This window comes from Salmo salar, chromosome ssa18, assembly GCF_905237065.1.
Source record: "Salmo salar chromosome ssa18, Ssal_v3.1, whole genome shotgun sequence".
Lineage (NCBI taxonomy): Eukaryota > Metazoa > Chordata > Actinopteri > Salmoniformes > Salmonidae > Salmo > Salmo salar.
This window is the reverse complement of record NC_059459.1, coordinates 57,088,344-57,102,838: the sequence shown is the minus strand read 5'-3', so window position 1 is coordinate 57,102,838 and position 14,495 is coordinate 57,088,344. Positions and strand designations below refer to the sequence as shown.

At 41.7% G+C, this 14,495-nt stretch overlaps 1 protein-coding gene across 2 annotated transcripts in view; it reads right to left on the bottom strand.

The window, feature by feature from the left end:
* Positions 1-14,495, bottom strand: part of LOC106577539 (neurexin-2) — a 936,116-nt gene that overhangs the window by 675,488 nt on the left and 246,133 nt on the right. For both annotated transcript variants that reach the window (XM_045701329.1, XM_045701330.1), the window contains exon 4: positions 2,088-2,117. In XM_045701329.1, coding sequence (XP_045557285.1) covers positions 2,088-2,117 — 30 coding nt within the window. The remainder of the gene's footprint in view (positions 1-2,087; positions 2,118-14,495) is intronic.

Below are 14,495 nucleotides of genomic sequence, written 5' to 3'. Positions count from 1 at the left end.
TCTAGGAGAGGTGTTGGAGACATTTAAGGGAGCTAAGGAGTCTTTAAAAAAACTCTTAAGGATCAGACCCTTTTTTTTCAATTTTAAAATGACATACCCAAATCTAACTGCCTGTAGCTCGGGACCTGAAGCAAGGGTATGCATATAATTGATACCATTTGAAAGAAAACACTTTAAAGTTTGTGGAAATGTGAAATTAATGTAGGAGAATATAACACATTAGATCTGGTAAAAGATAATCCAAAGAAAAAAATATATATTTTCATCATCTTTGAAATGCAAGAGAAAGGCCATAATGTATTATTCTAGGTTATAGGTGCCATTTAGATTTTGGCCACTAGATGGCAGCAGTGTATGTGCAAAGTTCTTTCCAGGGATACATTTCATTGCTAAATCAAAAAGCTAGCAATCTGTCTCTGAATGAACCATTGCATTTCTGTTCAAAATTTTGCATCAAGTCTGCCCAAATGTGCCTAATTGGTTTATTGATACATTTAAGTTCATAACTGTGCACTTTCCTCAAACAAAAGCATGGTATTATTTCACTGTAATAGCTAATGTAAATTGGACAGAGCAGTCAGATTATCAAGAATTTAAGCTTTCTGCCCATATCAAATATGTCTATGTCCTGGGAAATGTTCTTGTTACTTACAACCTCACGCTAATCACATTAGTCTATGTTAGCTCAACCGTCCCGCAGGGGGGACACCAATCTCGTAGAGTTAATTAAAGGGAGGTGTTGGAGACATTTAAGGGAGCTAAGGAATCTTTAAAGGGAGGTGTTGGAGACATTTAAGGCGTTTGGCACAGGTGTTTGAACCTGTATGTGTTTAAAGAGATCAGGGGTGAAGTCTTTCCTCGATTTCCTCGCATCCTCTCTCCTCGTCTCCATCTCAAATGTCAGAGGGAAGAGAGAAGAGCATTGGATCAAAATATGATTCAGAGTAGATGCAAGGAATCGAGGAAAGAGTTTTGAAATGAACCCCAGGAGAGGGTGATTCAGACGTCCTAGTCAGATCCCAGTGTATCAGTGATGGGGGTCGAGGTGGGAGAGGGATGGGAGTCGATAAGAGCGAGACTGTTCTCCCCCTTCTGGTAAAGGTCAGTTCGATCCCCAGACAATCCCTGCCTGGCGATATCTCTCGCCCATGAACTTTCCCTCTTCCACCATTTCTGGGTGGTTCACATCAGGAGGCCACAGTGCAACCCAGTGTGTGGATAAAAAAGGCAGATAAAGGTTGTCTATGTGAAGAGTATGTTGTCTGTGTGAAGAGAGAAACACTCTGAGGGATGTAGAGGAATGGAAGGATAGAGTTTAGGATCAGGTGTGTTTGCTTGTGTCTTGGTTGATAGTAAAGCTATGGTGAAATGTGAAGTCAGAGAAGCACATTAAAGCAGTTTCATTGCAGATCGTAACATGTACATAGCAGCACAGTTCAATCTCATGGCTTTTCAGACATAGTTTTTTCTTCATACATAATTCACAAAACATTCTTTCCAGTGATACATTTCATTGCTAAATCAAAAAGCTAGCAATCTGTCTCTGAAGAACCTTAAAACCTCATCATAACAGATCAGGGTGCCAAACAATGAGAATGACAGCAGAGTGGTGATAGGAAACTCTGTGTCATTCAACAACAACCGTGTTGCATTAGTAAGAAGGATAACATACAATTAACATTTCACTTGACCAACATTTTTCTGCAGACACTTTTTGAAAACCCAAGCAAAAGGGAGAACAGAAAAGCGTTACCTGCAGCCTGGGAGGTCGTAGGTCAGAGGTGGTTCCAGGTGAGCCAGAAGGACAGGACAAGGGTGGGACGGACAGTGTGGAGGCACAGAGAGCACAAGGAAGGACATGGCAGGAAGCACAACCAAAACAGAGAGAAGTGTGGAGGGAAGGAGGGTGAGAGAAGTGGGGGGTGCCAGGGATAGGGAGATGGGTTAGGAAGACGGGTTAAAGAAAATGGAGGTCGGGAACGAGGGAGGGTGAGGAAAGCGGAGGAGTGAGGAAGAGGAAGGAGATTGGGCAGAGAGGAGGTTTTTTTGTCCTCTAAAAAGAACCCAAAAAAGTAATGAACCCATACCTTGGTTGCTTAACGTCAGGTGCGCCAGACCTTGAAGGAAAGAACAGAAAAAAAGAAAAGAAAGGAAAAAAGAAGGTCATAAAAGGCAACGGGAGGAAAAAAAGCATTGTCACAACGTTGGACTGCAGTTTGTGACAGACATCCTGGGGCAGATTCGGATGTCAGAGATTCAACTCAAAGGTAAGAGAGAGAGAGAGAGAGAGAGAGAGAGAGAGAGAGAGAGAGAGAGAGAGAGAGAGAGAGGATAACGAAAAAATAAGCAAACACTTCTTGAGTGAAGGTGTGGGGGGGTAGAAAAAAAAAAGCATTTCATTTGGTGCAACCCCCGAAGGCCATTGCGCACACAAATGCTTTTTTTTTCTCTGAAGTACTTATGGAACACACACATATTAACTGTTTGGCAGCGACAAGCTTCAACTGAATTCTACACGGTATAAATCTGTACTGCTCTTAGAGATCCAAGGTCTCTAAAAGAAAGGGTCAAAGATAAGCAGTAAAACACAGGAACAGCCCAGAGTCGAAGACTATATATACTGACACAGATACAGTAAATGTTTACAGCACAGATACTACACCTGTTCACAACAGCCCTGATATAGCCTCGACAAACATCCAAATAGAATGTTGGTGAAATCAGGGGACAAACAAATTCGAGTCCAATAATTTCAAGGGGCTCCACAGTTTTGGGGTCAAATGATGTCAACCACACTGTTACACCGGAACTCAATAATAGCTCTATGGAAATCCGGCACCACTTCACAACAATACAGTATATCCCTAGTGCTGACGAAGTCAGACCAGACCAACTGGAAACAACTGGAATGCATAAAACCATTACACAAACAAAAGAGCCTTGATGAGACTCTTCGGCCACACTATTTGCAACTTGTGAATGGTTGAATAGCAATTCTTTAGTCAAACTACTGTATATATTGCCCATAAATAAAACATGTATACAAGTATGATAACAAAATGGGTAACATTTAAAATGTTCTACCTATGACAATGACAAAATTGCAAGGCAACAGATTTCCAGGAATGTGAATACCTAGATGTAATACAAACACATGCAAAGAAAAGCTTTCTCTGACCTGAGCGATACACACATAATAGGACGTTTTGATTGGCCCGACCTTCAGGTAGTCTAAGAACAATTGAGAAGTACACAGAATATTCTGAGAAGTACCAACTGTGTTTTTCAACCTCAAGGTATTGTCAAGAAGGCACCCTGCTGAAAAATTATATATGTCTTGAACAAGACATCATTTCTGGGCCGCATCGATGACAATAGCAATGGGGTCAACAGTCATTTCTCCCAACAGCATTGGTAAACATTGCATTCTGTTTTGTTCTCTCTGGTAATCTTGGTTTTAGGGAACATATCACCAGGTAGGATATTTGTAAGAGATATCCTACATCCAGATATATCATTGATAGAATGGTTACGCCACAAAAACTAGAACGTCAAACAACATCGCCCCGAGCACCCACCTTACAGCAGACCAATAGCTAACACAGGATTGTAAATATAGTGACTCCCAAGTACAACAGCATTCTCTATTGTCCTGTCTTTTAATAGTGACTGTGATTAAGGCACAGGAATGTAGTGCATGCTCAATCGATCTATTCGGGCTAATTCCTGTTGGCCCCTATATAGAGAGAGTCCAATCATCCTCCCTTCCTGTTTTGTTCCTCTACCCATAATCCATTAGACAGATAAGGCAGCCCAAAGAAACAGGCCTGTGCTGATGGTGCATACCAAATCATCTCATCCTCCAGGGTTTTCTCTCCCCTTCTTCTCTCCAAGACCGCGCGCTAGAGCAGAGGCAACATTATAAATATCTTGAAGTGTGAGGAGAGGAGGAGCGCTGGAAGTAGGGGGGTGGCGAGGGGTAAGGGGCACAGCTGTTTGCCACACAGCTGGCCCCGTTTGCATCTTTGCACAAAACAGAAAGGCACAGGCGTGATGGGAGAGGAAGCTGCAATTCAATAATGAGAGGTACAAGAGGCCGAAACACTTAAAAATAACATAGGGAGACACTGTGTGTGTGTGTGTGTGTGTGTGTGTGTGTGCGCGCGCGTGTGTGTGTGCGTGCGTGTGTATGTGTGTCTGCGCACGTCACACAAAACGTTTTCGCTTGGCAGAGGCAAAAGGGGTGTCAGACTAACACAGAGCCAGATCCTGAGCAGGATATGTAGAGGCTTCAACATGTTTCAGCATATGACAGACAGAGAGAGGGAGAAAGACGTTCTGGCCCAAACATATCAAGAGAGCACCTGTTCTCTTTCACACATGCCTCCCTCAAACTGGGACGATAAAACCAAATATTAATCGACACCGACCATACCGATCACTTATCTCAAGCATTCTGCTGATATCATTCATTACGATAAGTAGCCTATACTAGAGAAATGTGATATAGGAAATTAAATAAATTAATAATGTGGGTGATTGTTATTGAGACAATTGATGGCTACCACCATCAAACTAGTGGTAGTAGTTTAAAATAAAAAATAAATAAACAGTGGTGCACATTCATATTACAAATGTATCGTTCTATTATCTTTATCATATCAATACAGGCAATTTATCGTGATATGGATTTTTGTCCATATCGCCCAGTTATATCTCCCAGCCAAACAGCCTATGTGAAAGGCATTGTAGGCCTCTCTGAGGAAACAGACAATAAGGCCTGACAATAACTACAGTAATTCAACTCATAGGAAAGCCATACGATTGCATTGGAAATACAGCTTCAAACACAAATCGAATTACTGCCACTAAACACATTGAAAGCATAATGAAAATAAAAACTTAGCCTGAGACTTATAATTTCCCCCGAAATCTGAAAATTTGATTACGTACTTAATTGTGATTTGAGTGCAGATGGGAATGCCTGATGCAATCCGAGCCGACCAGGGACGGCTGACGATTGGCTGGAGATGATTGAGTGACAGATGGAGACGGGTCATAATTCTGTCATTAGGAGGAAACGTGCAACCGTGAAATCTCTCTTTCCCTCTCTCGGTCTCTCCCTCTGTCTCTTTCTCTTTTCTCCCTCGCTCCACATCCATCTCTCAATCAGCCAGCTGCAGCTGCCGTCTGCTCTCCTCCTCACATCCTCCTCTCCTCCACTACCCTACTCTGCTTCCAGCCATCCCTACTAAACATTTCCACTGTTGGGCATGCAACTCAGAATTACCCAGCACTCCATCAAGGGGCCTGGGTTGTAAACAACCCCACAAAAATGTATTCTTTTAATCGAGGACAAAAATATAGAGGTGATACAAAAAGCTACATTCATAGAATACATTAGCATGTTTGATGATTTCAGGAAATTCACTATGAACGTCATCTAAATTTAACCCTACAGCCGTCAACAGTAAGGTTATGTCATCGGGAGTAGGAATGTCCTAAAATGGACACCGTACCACAGCCTCGCCAATACAGGAACGGTATAACCATCTCCGGCATGTGTGTTCTTCAATGACCTTGTCAGACGTCATTCGTGCACCATGTTTACCTAACAACACACAGTGTACTGGGTCCTTCCATCACTTACATGGGGACAGATGTGGAGGAGGACAGAAGACGGCGGTAAAGAACACAGGAAGTGGACAGAGAAGGATTAGAGTCATCATCATCAGTCGGTTCTCTCCTCCTCTCCTCCATCACATATCCATCAGTGGGAACAATAGTCTAACTCTGATGGAGGAGTAGTACGTTGGCTGTGGAGACCCCAGTGGGGCTGCGGAGGCATAACAAAACAGTACCATCCTCCAAGGAGATCCGGCAAGCATATGGCAACCTCCCTATACATACACCCACAACATATGTCACACTAACATACACACAGCCCACTGAAATAACGGGTGGTGCAGAAAGGATCGCTCTAATTGGTTGGGTGAGGAGCTTTGGTTGAATTTATCTTCAAAAGACTGATAGTGATGTCATATGTTTTGGTAGACAAAGGGGCGAAGGGCAACAGAAATCACCAAGCAAGACATTTTGCCAATGTGCAATAAACATGAGTAATAGTTTAGTGCTTCGTAATTACATGTTATACATGTTATACATGTTATTACATAAGACCGAGTACTTACAGTTTCCAGTACCATTTACACTGCAACATGTCATGTCTTTATAATGCCTCTGAACATTTACTTTCGCAGAACAATCCTCGTAGCTATCTTAGATCATGAAACGATGCTAGTGTGGCTGCGTAACGGCCTCAAAAACACGCTCCGGACATTTGTAAAAACATTTGTTGAAAAGATGTTGGGAGATAAGTCTCATTGAATAATGCATGCTGTATTTTACAGCTTCGAGTAATAGCTATGGAAACTCGAGTGGAATTTAAAACACTTTGCAGTAGTAGGGGAAAGCTGAGGTTAGAGAGAAAGTATCATAGGATGACCGAGAGCAGGAGATGGTGATGGATTGATGCTCACTGCTCTCCTCCTCTTGGCGAGCATAATTCATTATTCAAGTGGGGCGTGCATGATATCAAAAGGCTATCAAAGAGGATGAAACACGTGTTAAAACTCTGAGGCTCCAACATCAAATTAAATGCAATAACAGGACTGGCATAGATCATTCATCGGACTGTTCCACTGTGGCTAGCTGCTAGCATGTGATCACAGCTACAACAGAGAGCTCGAGAAGACTCCCTTGCTGATTCTATTACTCGCCTTCTAACATGCCACTGATGCCTGGATGAATGGCAAGGCAACCCACATGCAGCACAATCGTCTCTCAAATGAATTGCAATCTTCTCTGTTCAGGGGTTTCCAGGAATGACTCGCCTTGTCTTCAACGCTGTAATAAACATCAAAAGATTAACATTGATTTGTATGTGCTTCGTAGTAAATGTGATTGCATACTGTAGGTGAATTTAAATTAAAAAGCCATATCTCAGACTGGCCAATAAAAATAAAAGATTAAGATGGACAAAAGACCACAGGCACTGGACAGAGGAATTCTGCTTAGAAGGCCGGCATCCCGGAGTCGCCTCTTCACTGTTGATGTTGAGACTGGTGTTTTGCGGGTACTATTTAATGAAGCTGCCAGTTGTGGACTTGTAAGGTGTCTGTTTCTTAAACTAGACACTCTAATGTACTTGTCCTCTTGCTCAGTTGTGCACCGGGGCCTCCCACTCCTCTTTCTATTCTGGTAAGAGCCAGTTTGCGCTGTTCTGTGCAGGAAGTAGTACACAGCGTTGTACGAGATCTTCAGTTTCTTGGCAATTTCTCACATGGAATAGCCTTCATTTCTCAGAACAAGAATAGACTGACAAGTTTCAGAAGAAAGGTCTTTGTTTCTGGCCATTTTGAGCCGGTAATCGAACCCATAAATGCTGATGCTCCAGATACTCAGCTAGTCTAAAGAAGGCACGTTTTATTGCTTCTTTCACCAGGACAACAGTTTTCAGATGTGCTAACATAATTGCAAAAGGGTTTTCTAAGTATCAATTAGCCTTTTAAAATGATAAACTTGGATTAGGTAACACAACGTGCCATTGGAACACAGGAGTGATGGTTGCTGATAACGGGCCTTTGTACGCCTATGTAGATATTCCACAAAGAATCTGTTGTTTCCAGCTACAGTTGTCATTTACAACATTAACAATGTCAACACTGTATTTCTGATCAATTTTATGTTATTTTAATGGACCAAAAATGTGCCTTTCTTTCAAAAACAAGGACATTTCTAAGTGACCACAAACTTTTGAACTGTATATATATATATATATATATATATATATATATATATATATATATATATATATATATATATACACAGTTGAAGTCGGAAGTTTACATACACTAAGTTGACTGTGCCTTCAAACAGCTTGGAAAATTCCAGAAAATGATGTCATGGCTAGAAGCTTCTGATTGGCTAATTGACATCATTTGAGTCAATTGGAGGTGTACCTGTGGATGTATTTCAAGGTCTACCTTCAAACTCAGTGCCTCTTTGCTTGAATTCATGGGAAAATCAAAAGAAATCAGCCAAGGCCCCAGAAACAAAATTGTAGACCTCCACAAGTCTGGTTCATCCTTGGGAACAATTTCCAAACGCCTGAAGGTACCACGTTCATCTGTACAAACCATGGTACGCAAGTATAAACACCATGGGACCACGCAGCCGTCATAACGCTCAAGAAGGAGATGTGTTCTGTCTCCTTGAGATGAACGTACTTTGGTGTGAAAAGTGCAAATCAATCCCAGAACAACAGCAAAGGACCTTGTGAAGATGCTGGAGGAAACACGTACAAATGTATCTATATCCACAGTAAAACGAGTCCTATATCGACATAACCTGAGAGGCCGCGCAGCAAGAAAGAAGCCACTGCTCCAAAACCGCCATAAAAAGCCAAACTACGGTTTGCAACTGCACATGGGGACAAAGATCGTACTTTTTGGAGAAATGTCCTCTGGTCTGCAAAAAATATAACTGTTTGGCCATAATGACCATCATTATGTTTGGAGGAAAAAGGGGGAGGAGGCTTGCAAGCCGGAGAACACCATCCCAACCGTTAAGCACGGGGGTGGCAGCATCATGTTATGGGGGTGCTTTGATGCAGGAGGTACTGGTGCACTTCACAAAATAGATGACATCATGTGGATGGAAAATGATGTGGATTTATTGAAGCAACATCTCAAGACAGCAGTCAGGAAGTTAAAGCTTGGTCGCAAATGGGTCTTCCAAATGGGCAATGACCCCAAGCATACTTCCAAAGTTGTGGCAAAATGGCTAAAGGACAACAAAGGCAAGGTATTGGAGTGGCCATCACAAAGCCCTGACCTCAATCCCATAGATAATTTGTGGGCAGAACTGAAAAAGCATGTGCGAGCAAGGAGGCCTACAAACCTGACTCAGTTATACCAGTTCTGTCAGGAGGAATAGGCCAAAATTCACCCAACTTATTGTGGAAAGCTTGTGGAAGGCTACCCGAAACGTTTGACCCAAGTTAAACAATTTAAAGGCAATGCTACCAAATACTGATTGAGTGTATGTAAACTTCTGACCCACTGGGAATGTGATGAAAGAAATAAAAGCTGAAATAAATCATTCTCTCTACTATTATACTGACATTTCACATTCTTAAAATAAAGTGGTGATCCTACCTGACCTAAGACAGGGAATTTGTACTAGGATTAAATGTCAGGAATTGTGAAAAATGTATAAATGATTTTGGCTAAGGTGTATATAAACTTCCGACTTCAACTGTATATATTTTGCTGTATTATTTTTCATTTATCCTACCATTTCTCCCTTAATTGGACTAAACTAATGGACAACAACTCTTAGGCTTCTACTTCCACCTTATACATCCAATATACATTTTACAGATACAGTATATGTTACAAGTTATCTTTTGTTTGTTTTTAGTCCCATCCTTCAGCTCCACTCAACCCCTCCCATCTATCTCTGAACACCATCCAGTTTAGATTTTTCAACAGTGCTGTGATGTCTCCTATAGAGCTCCATTTTTATGGAATGGTCTGCCTACCAATGTGAGAGACGCAGACTCAGTCTCAACCTTTAAGTCTTTACTGAAGACTTATCTCTTCAGTAGGTCCTATGATTAAGTATAGTCTGGCCCAGGTGAACGGAAAGGCTGGAGCAACGAACCGCCCTTGCTGTCTCTGCCTTGCCGGTTCCCCTCTTTCCACTGGGATTCTCTGCCTCTAACCCTTTTACAGGGGCTGAGTCACTGGCTTACTGGTGTTCTTCCATGCCGTCCATGGGAGGGGTGCGTCACTTGAGTGGGTTGAGTCACTGACGTGGTCTTCCTGTCTGGCGGAGATCGTTGTGGGCTATACTCGGCCTTGTCTTAGGACGGTAAGTTGGTGGTTGGAGACATCCCTCTAGTGGTGTGGGGGCTGTGCTTTGGCAAAGTGGGTGGGGTTATATCCTGCCTGTTTGGCCCTGTCCGGGGGTATCATCGGATGGGGCCACAGTGTCTTCTGATCCCTCCTGTCTCAGCCTCCAGTATTTATGCTGCAGTAGTTTATGTGTCGGGGGGCTAGGGTCAGTCTGTTACATCTGGAGTATTTCTCTTGTCTTATCCGGTGTCCTGTGTGAATTTAAATATGCTCTCTCTAATTATCTCTTTCTCTCTTTCTGTCTTTCTCTCGGAGGACCTGAGCCCTAGGACCATGCCTCAGGACTACCTGGTATGATGACTCCTTGCTCTCCCCAGTCCACCTGGCCGTGCTGCTGCTCCAGTTTCAACTGTTCTGCCTGCGGCTATGGAACCCTGACCTGTTCACCGGACGTGCTTGTTGCACCCTCGACAACTACTATGATTATTATTATTTGACCATGCTGGTCATTTATGAACATTTTAACATCTTGACCATGTTCTGTTATAATATCCACCCTGCACAGCCAGAAGAGGACTGGCCACCCCTCATAGCCTGGTTCCTCTCTAGGTTTCTTCCTAGGTTTTTGGCCTTTCTAGGGAGTTTTTCCTAGGGAGTTTTTCCTAGCCACCGTGCTTCTTTTACATGCATTGCTTGCTGTTTGGGGTTTTAGGCTGGGTTTCTGTACAGCACTTTGAGATATCAGCTGATGTACGAAGGGCTATATAAATACATTTGATTTGATTTGATGTTTCACAAAAGTTCTGAATCTTTCTATTCTCATAGATTCTATATATTGTAAATTAAAGAAACCGTTTTGCTAATAGTATTATTATTTCATTGCTTGATTGACTAGGACTTTTTAAAATCAGCTGCATGTTTGACATAACTCCACGAGTTGTACTTTTCTTCTTTTTTTATATCCCAAATATATATATTTTTTATGATCAATTAGTATATTTGAGTTTAACCATAATCTTTGTTGCAATATTTGTTCAGTCCTTTCTGGTCGATTAAGCTGAAATTGCAGCCAACTTTCTTTGGCTTGTTTTAAAAATAACTATATTTTGGAGATTATATCATTTTCAAATTACCGAAAGTGAGAGGTTGTAATCTGAATAATGGGAAAAGGCTATTCTTGAAAATGGGGTAAAACATTCTTACTAATCTGCTTGAAAACCAGTTCGGATGTAAGTATAACTTTTGTATGACTGAAGCCTTTAGTGAGAGGTCTAATGCTTATATTTAATCATTTCCCCCCCGAATTCATTATATAAATAGGCCAGTTTCATTTTGTCTGGCTTGCCGTTCCAAATAATACTGAATATTTTGTTGCTCATATAATTTAAAAAACAAGTTGCTATGTTTAGGCAAGACCATAAGCAAATAGGTAAACTGGGATATGACTAAAGAGTTAGACATGTGTAGGTGAGTTTATTGTTCCAACCTATTTTAGTGGTGAGAATAACCACCTCACCTGGATTAAGCAGTGACCCTGACATAAACCTACATATAAACATAGCTAGCAGCCCTGTGGGAGGTCCTTGACACAATTGTCTCTGGAGACAATAGGCTAAGCTCTAGTCAATACATCCAACACATTTCCTTTATGCTGTCTTGGAAAACTATACTAGCTTTGGTAGACTTATGCAATATATTGTACAATATTTCTTGGCAAGTTTTATTTTATTTGTATTCCTACTTTCTTCTAGCAGTGTGTGTTAAGGGTGCTGTGGCTTCCCTGGCAATCCCAAAGGGAACTGTTGACCCTAGGCAAGGCACTTAAGCTGAGCGGCTCTAGCATTAAATCTTCATGATGACTTACCACTTACTGCTGGTCCCTACAGCTTGCTACAGTTATCATCCGTCAAAACCCAGGGGCACAGAATTGTATGGAAATGTAAATGGGATGCTTACGCGAGAGGTTAGACGGTTTAAAAAGAAGATTATAAACGGCATACTTTTGTTTAAGATTTCCAACCGGTGCAATAAAGGGTCGATGAGAGTGCTCACATGAGGGAGGTCAGAGAGAGAGAAGCAAGGGATTTTCATGCAAATGTTTTATCTAAATGTAGACTATTCCATAGTGCATTCAAGTACGTGCGTGCACACTCACTTGTCTGTTTTTTCCCTGTTCCTCAGGTAAAAAAGAAAATCATAAAGAAATCATGTTACCGCACTTTCAGAAAATAAATAGTTCAGTGATTAAAATCCCGTCTTGCACATTTTGTTCATTAAAACACACAGCTAATTTGTCTGCAATATATTTCCAGAATTATTTGCATACTCATGAAGATTGGCAGCGAGTAGAGATGTGAACTGCTTCTGTTTCATCTTAATTAAGCAGTTCATAAATAATTAGAACCTCCTTAGGGTGATAAAATAGCTCGGGCTACAGTCATTTCAGACTGTTACCAGTGCTAACACGGAGAGGCTAAATGGACCATGATACCCTTGTTTCTGACTTTAAAGCATTGCCTCAGACTGACAGAGACTGAACATTTTCATCCAATATACACTTGAACATCGACATTGGCCTACACACTCTCTCTATCTTTTCGCACAAACCGATGATGACAGTAATTTACTTTGCGGCAAGATGAAAATACTAATCGGTGTGTGTTCCAGTATCTGGGTTCCCTCGCCTCCACCAAAAACATGTTTTTGTCCCATTGTCCCAAAGGCATGTTCGTGGAACGACCCAATACCAGAAACACAAGAAATGCTAACACAACAACCAGCTGTGTATCCCAGTAAATCACTACTAATATACAGTATAAAACATTTTCTATGGCCAATGTATAAGGGAGATCTAACGTAGAATTCAGTACTGCGGAATCCAACACTTGACCCTCTACTTGAGTCAAAAACACCTTACAGTAGAGTGTAAGTTCGCTGTATCCTGTGTCAGAGATTTTCCTTTTCCCCTCCCTTTTTGCTCCTCTGTCAGGACTCATAAGTTCATCTTTTGTAGAACCCCCCCCCCCCAAAAAAAGCCCTCTATTTCCTCTTTATATGAGGTCAAATGAATCATTAATCCCTGTGAGTACTGGCACTCTCTCTTCCAGGTTATTCGTCACTTCTGCTTTTTTGCCGTCCACTTTCACCCTCCTTTTCCTATCATAATTTCCACTGGTTCATCACGTCCAATAGAAACCGCTCAATGTCATCCGCTTCCATTCCCGACCACTTTAGAGAGCCAATGATTCCAAATGTGACAACAAAACGAGGCCATAAGGCCCATCTGAAAGACCCGGGCTTGTTCCAACACATATGGCGGCTTTCTTTCTTTCTTTCTTTCTTTCTTTCACTCCCTCCCTCTTTTTCTCTCAGCCTTTTCCGGTGGATGATAGCTGTAATTGCCTTTAACTCCAACATGTGAAGACAAGATGCAGTGAGGAGAAGAGGAGGAAGCCAAGGCCCATCTCATGTGAGCTATTAGACAACAGAATGCCCACCAGAATTTGTATGCTCCAGACAAAACAGCCTGAACGCTCTCACTCTCTCTCTCTCCCACTCTTGATAAGCTACCCCCTTCCAAGGCTCATTTAGCTCTAAATGACTGTGCTTTAAGTCAGCCTTGTCCTCTTCTCCTCGTTCTTTATTCATGTTTATATGGTTGTACTGCCTCCAAATTATTTAGCCTGCCTTCGCCTATTGCAGCCTCCAAATGCCATTAACCGTTGGGCCTCCAAGCTAAAGCTCAGATCGCATCAATTAGGAAACGACAATAATCCTTTGGGATGTTTTTGCAAATACTGCTACGGCCCTGAACGTTTGCTGATGTTTAATGTTTCATTTTGATAATTTCTCCCTGGTTTTCCATTTTCCAACTCGCACATTGTGTTTCTTGATACTAATGGTATTTCCCTGCTATCTGTGTGTGTGTTCTATTCCCTTCGCTGGATGAATGCTAACGACTGTTTGCGTTTGATGCTAACGTGATGGCACACTGAGGGGGTTTCACTGTATGGCTCCCTCCATGTCTTGTGTTGAGAGGTGAAGCACAGCAGGTAGGTGCTCATCAGAACATAATAATGAGAAATTAATGTCCTCTTGACTGCGATGACATTTTAATGTATCTACCTCGTTGCGTTGGATCAACACGATTAGCCCGCAAAATTCAGAGCTGCTTCGGAAAGTTGAGTCATCGGTAGAAAGTTAGTGTGTGGTGAATCTGTGCATAATTAACTAACTTAAGTATCTATCACGAGGCCTGGAATTCCCTGTGTACTTCAATCGGTATACGTTGCCTTCGCACTGAGCCTCTGCATGGACTCAGTCTAAGACCATTCTCTGTACTCTGTACAACGCATATGTGTAGCATAGTGAGTTAGTGGTGTTATAGTGTGTTGAATTGATTTATTTTTAATAATACATGCAATGGTGCTAGTATTAATTTAGTAACCCATATGGTTTATTCATGGTTATGGACCATGGACAGAATACCAAAAACTACAGTATATTTATAAATAATGTGTTTTTATTTGTCTGTTACACTCACACATGTCCCCTTATACCTCTACATGTATTATA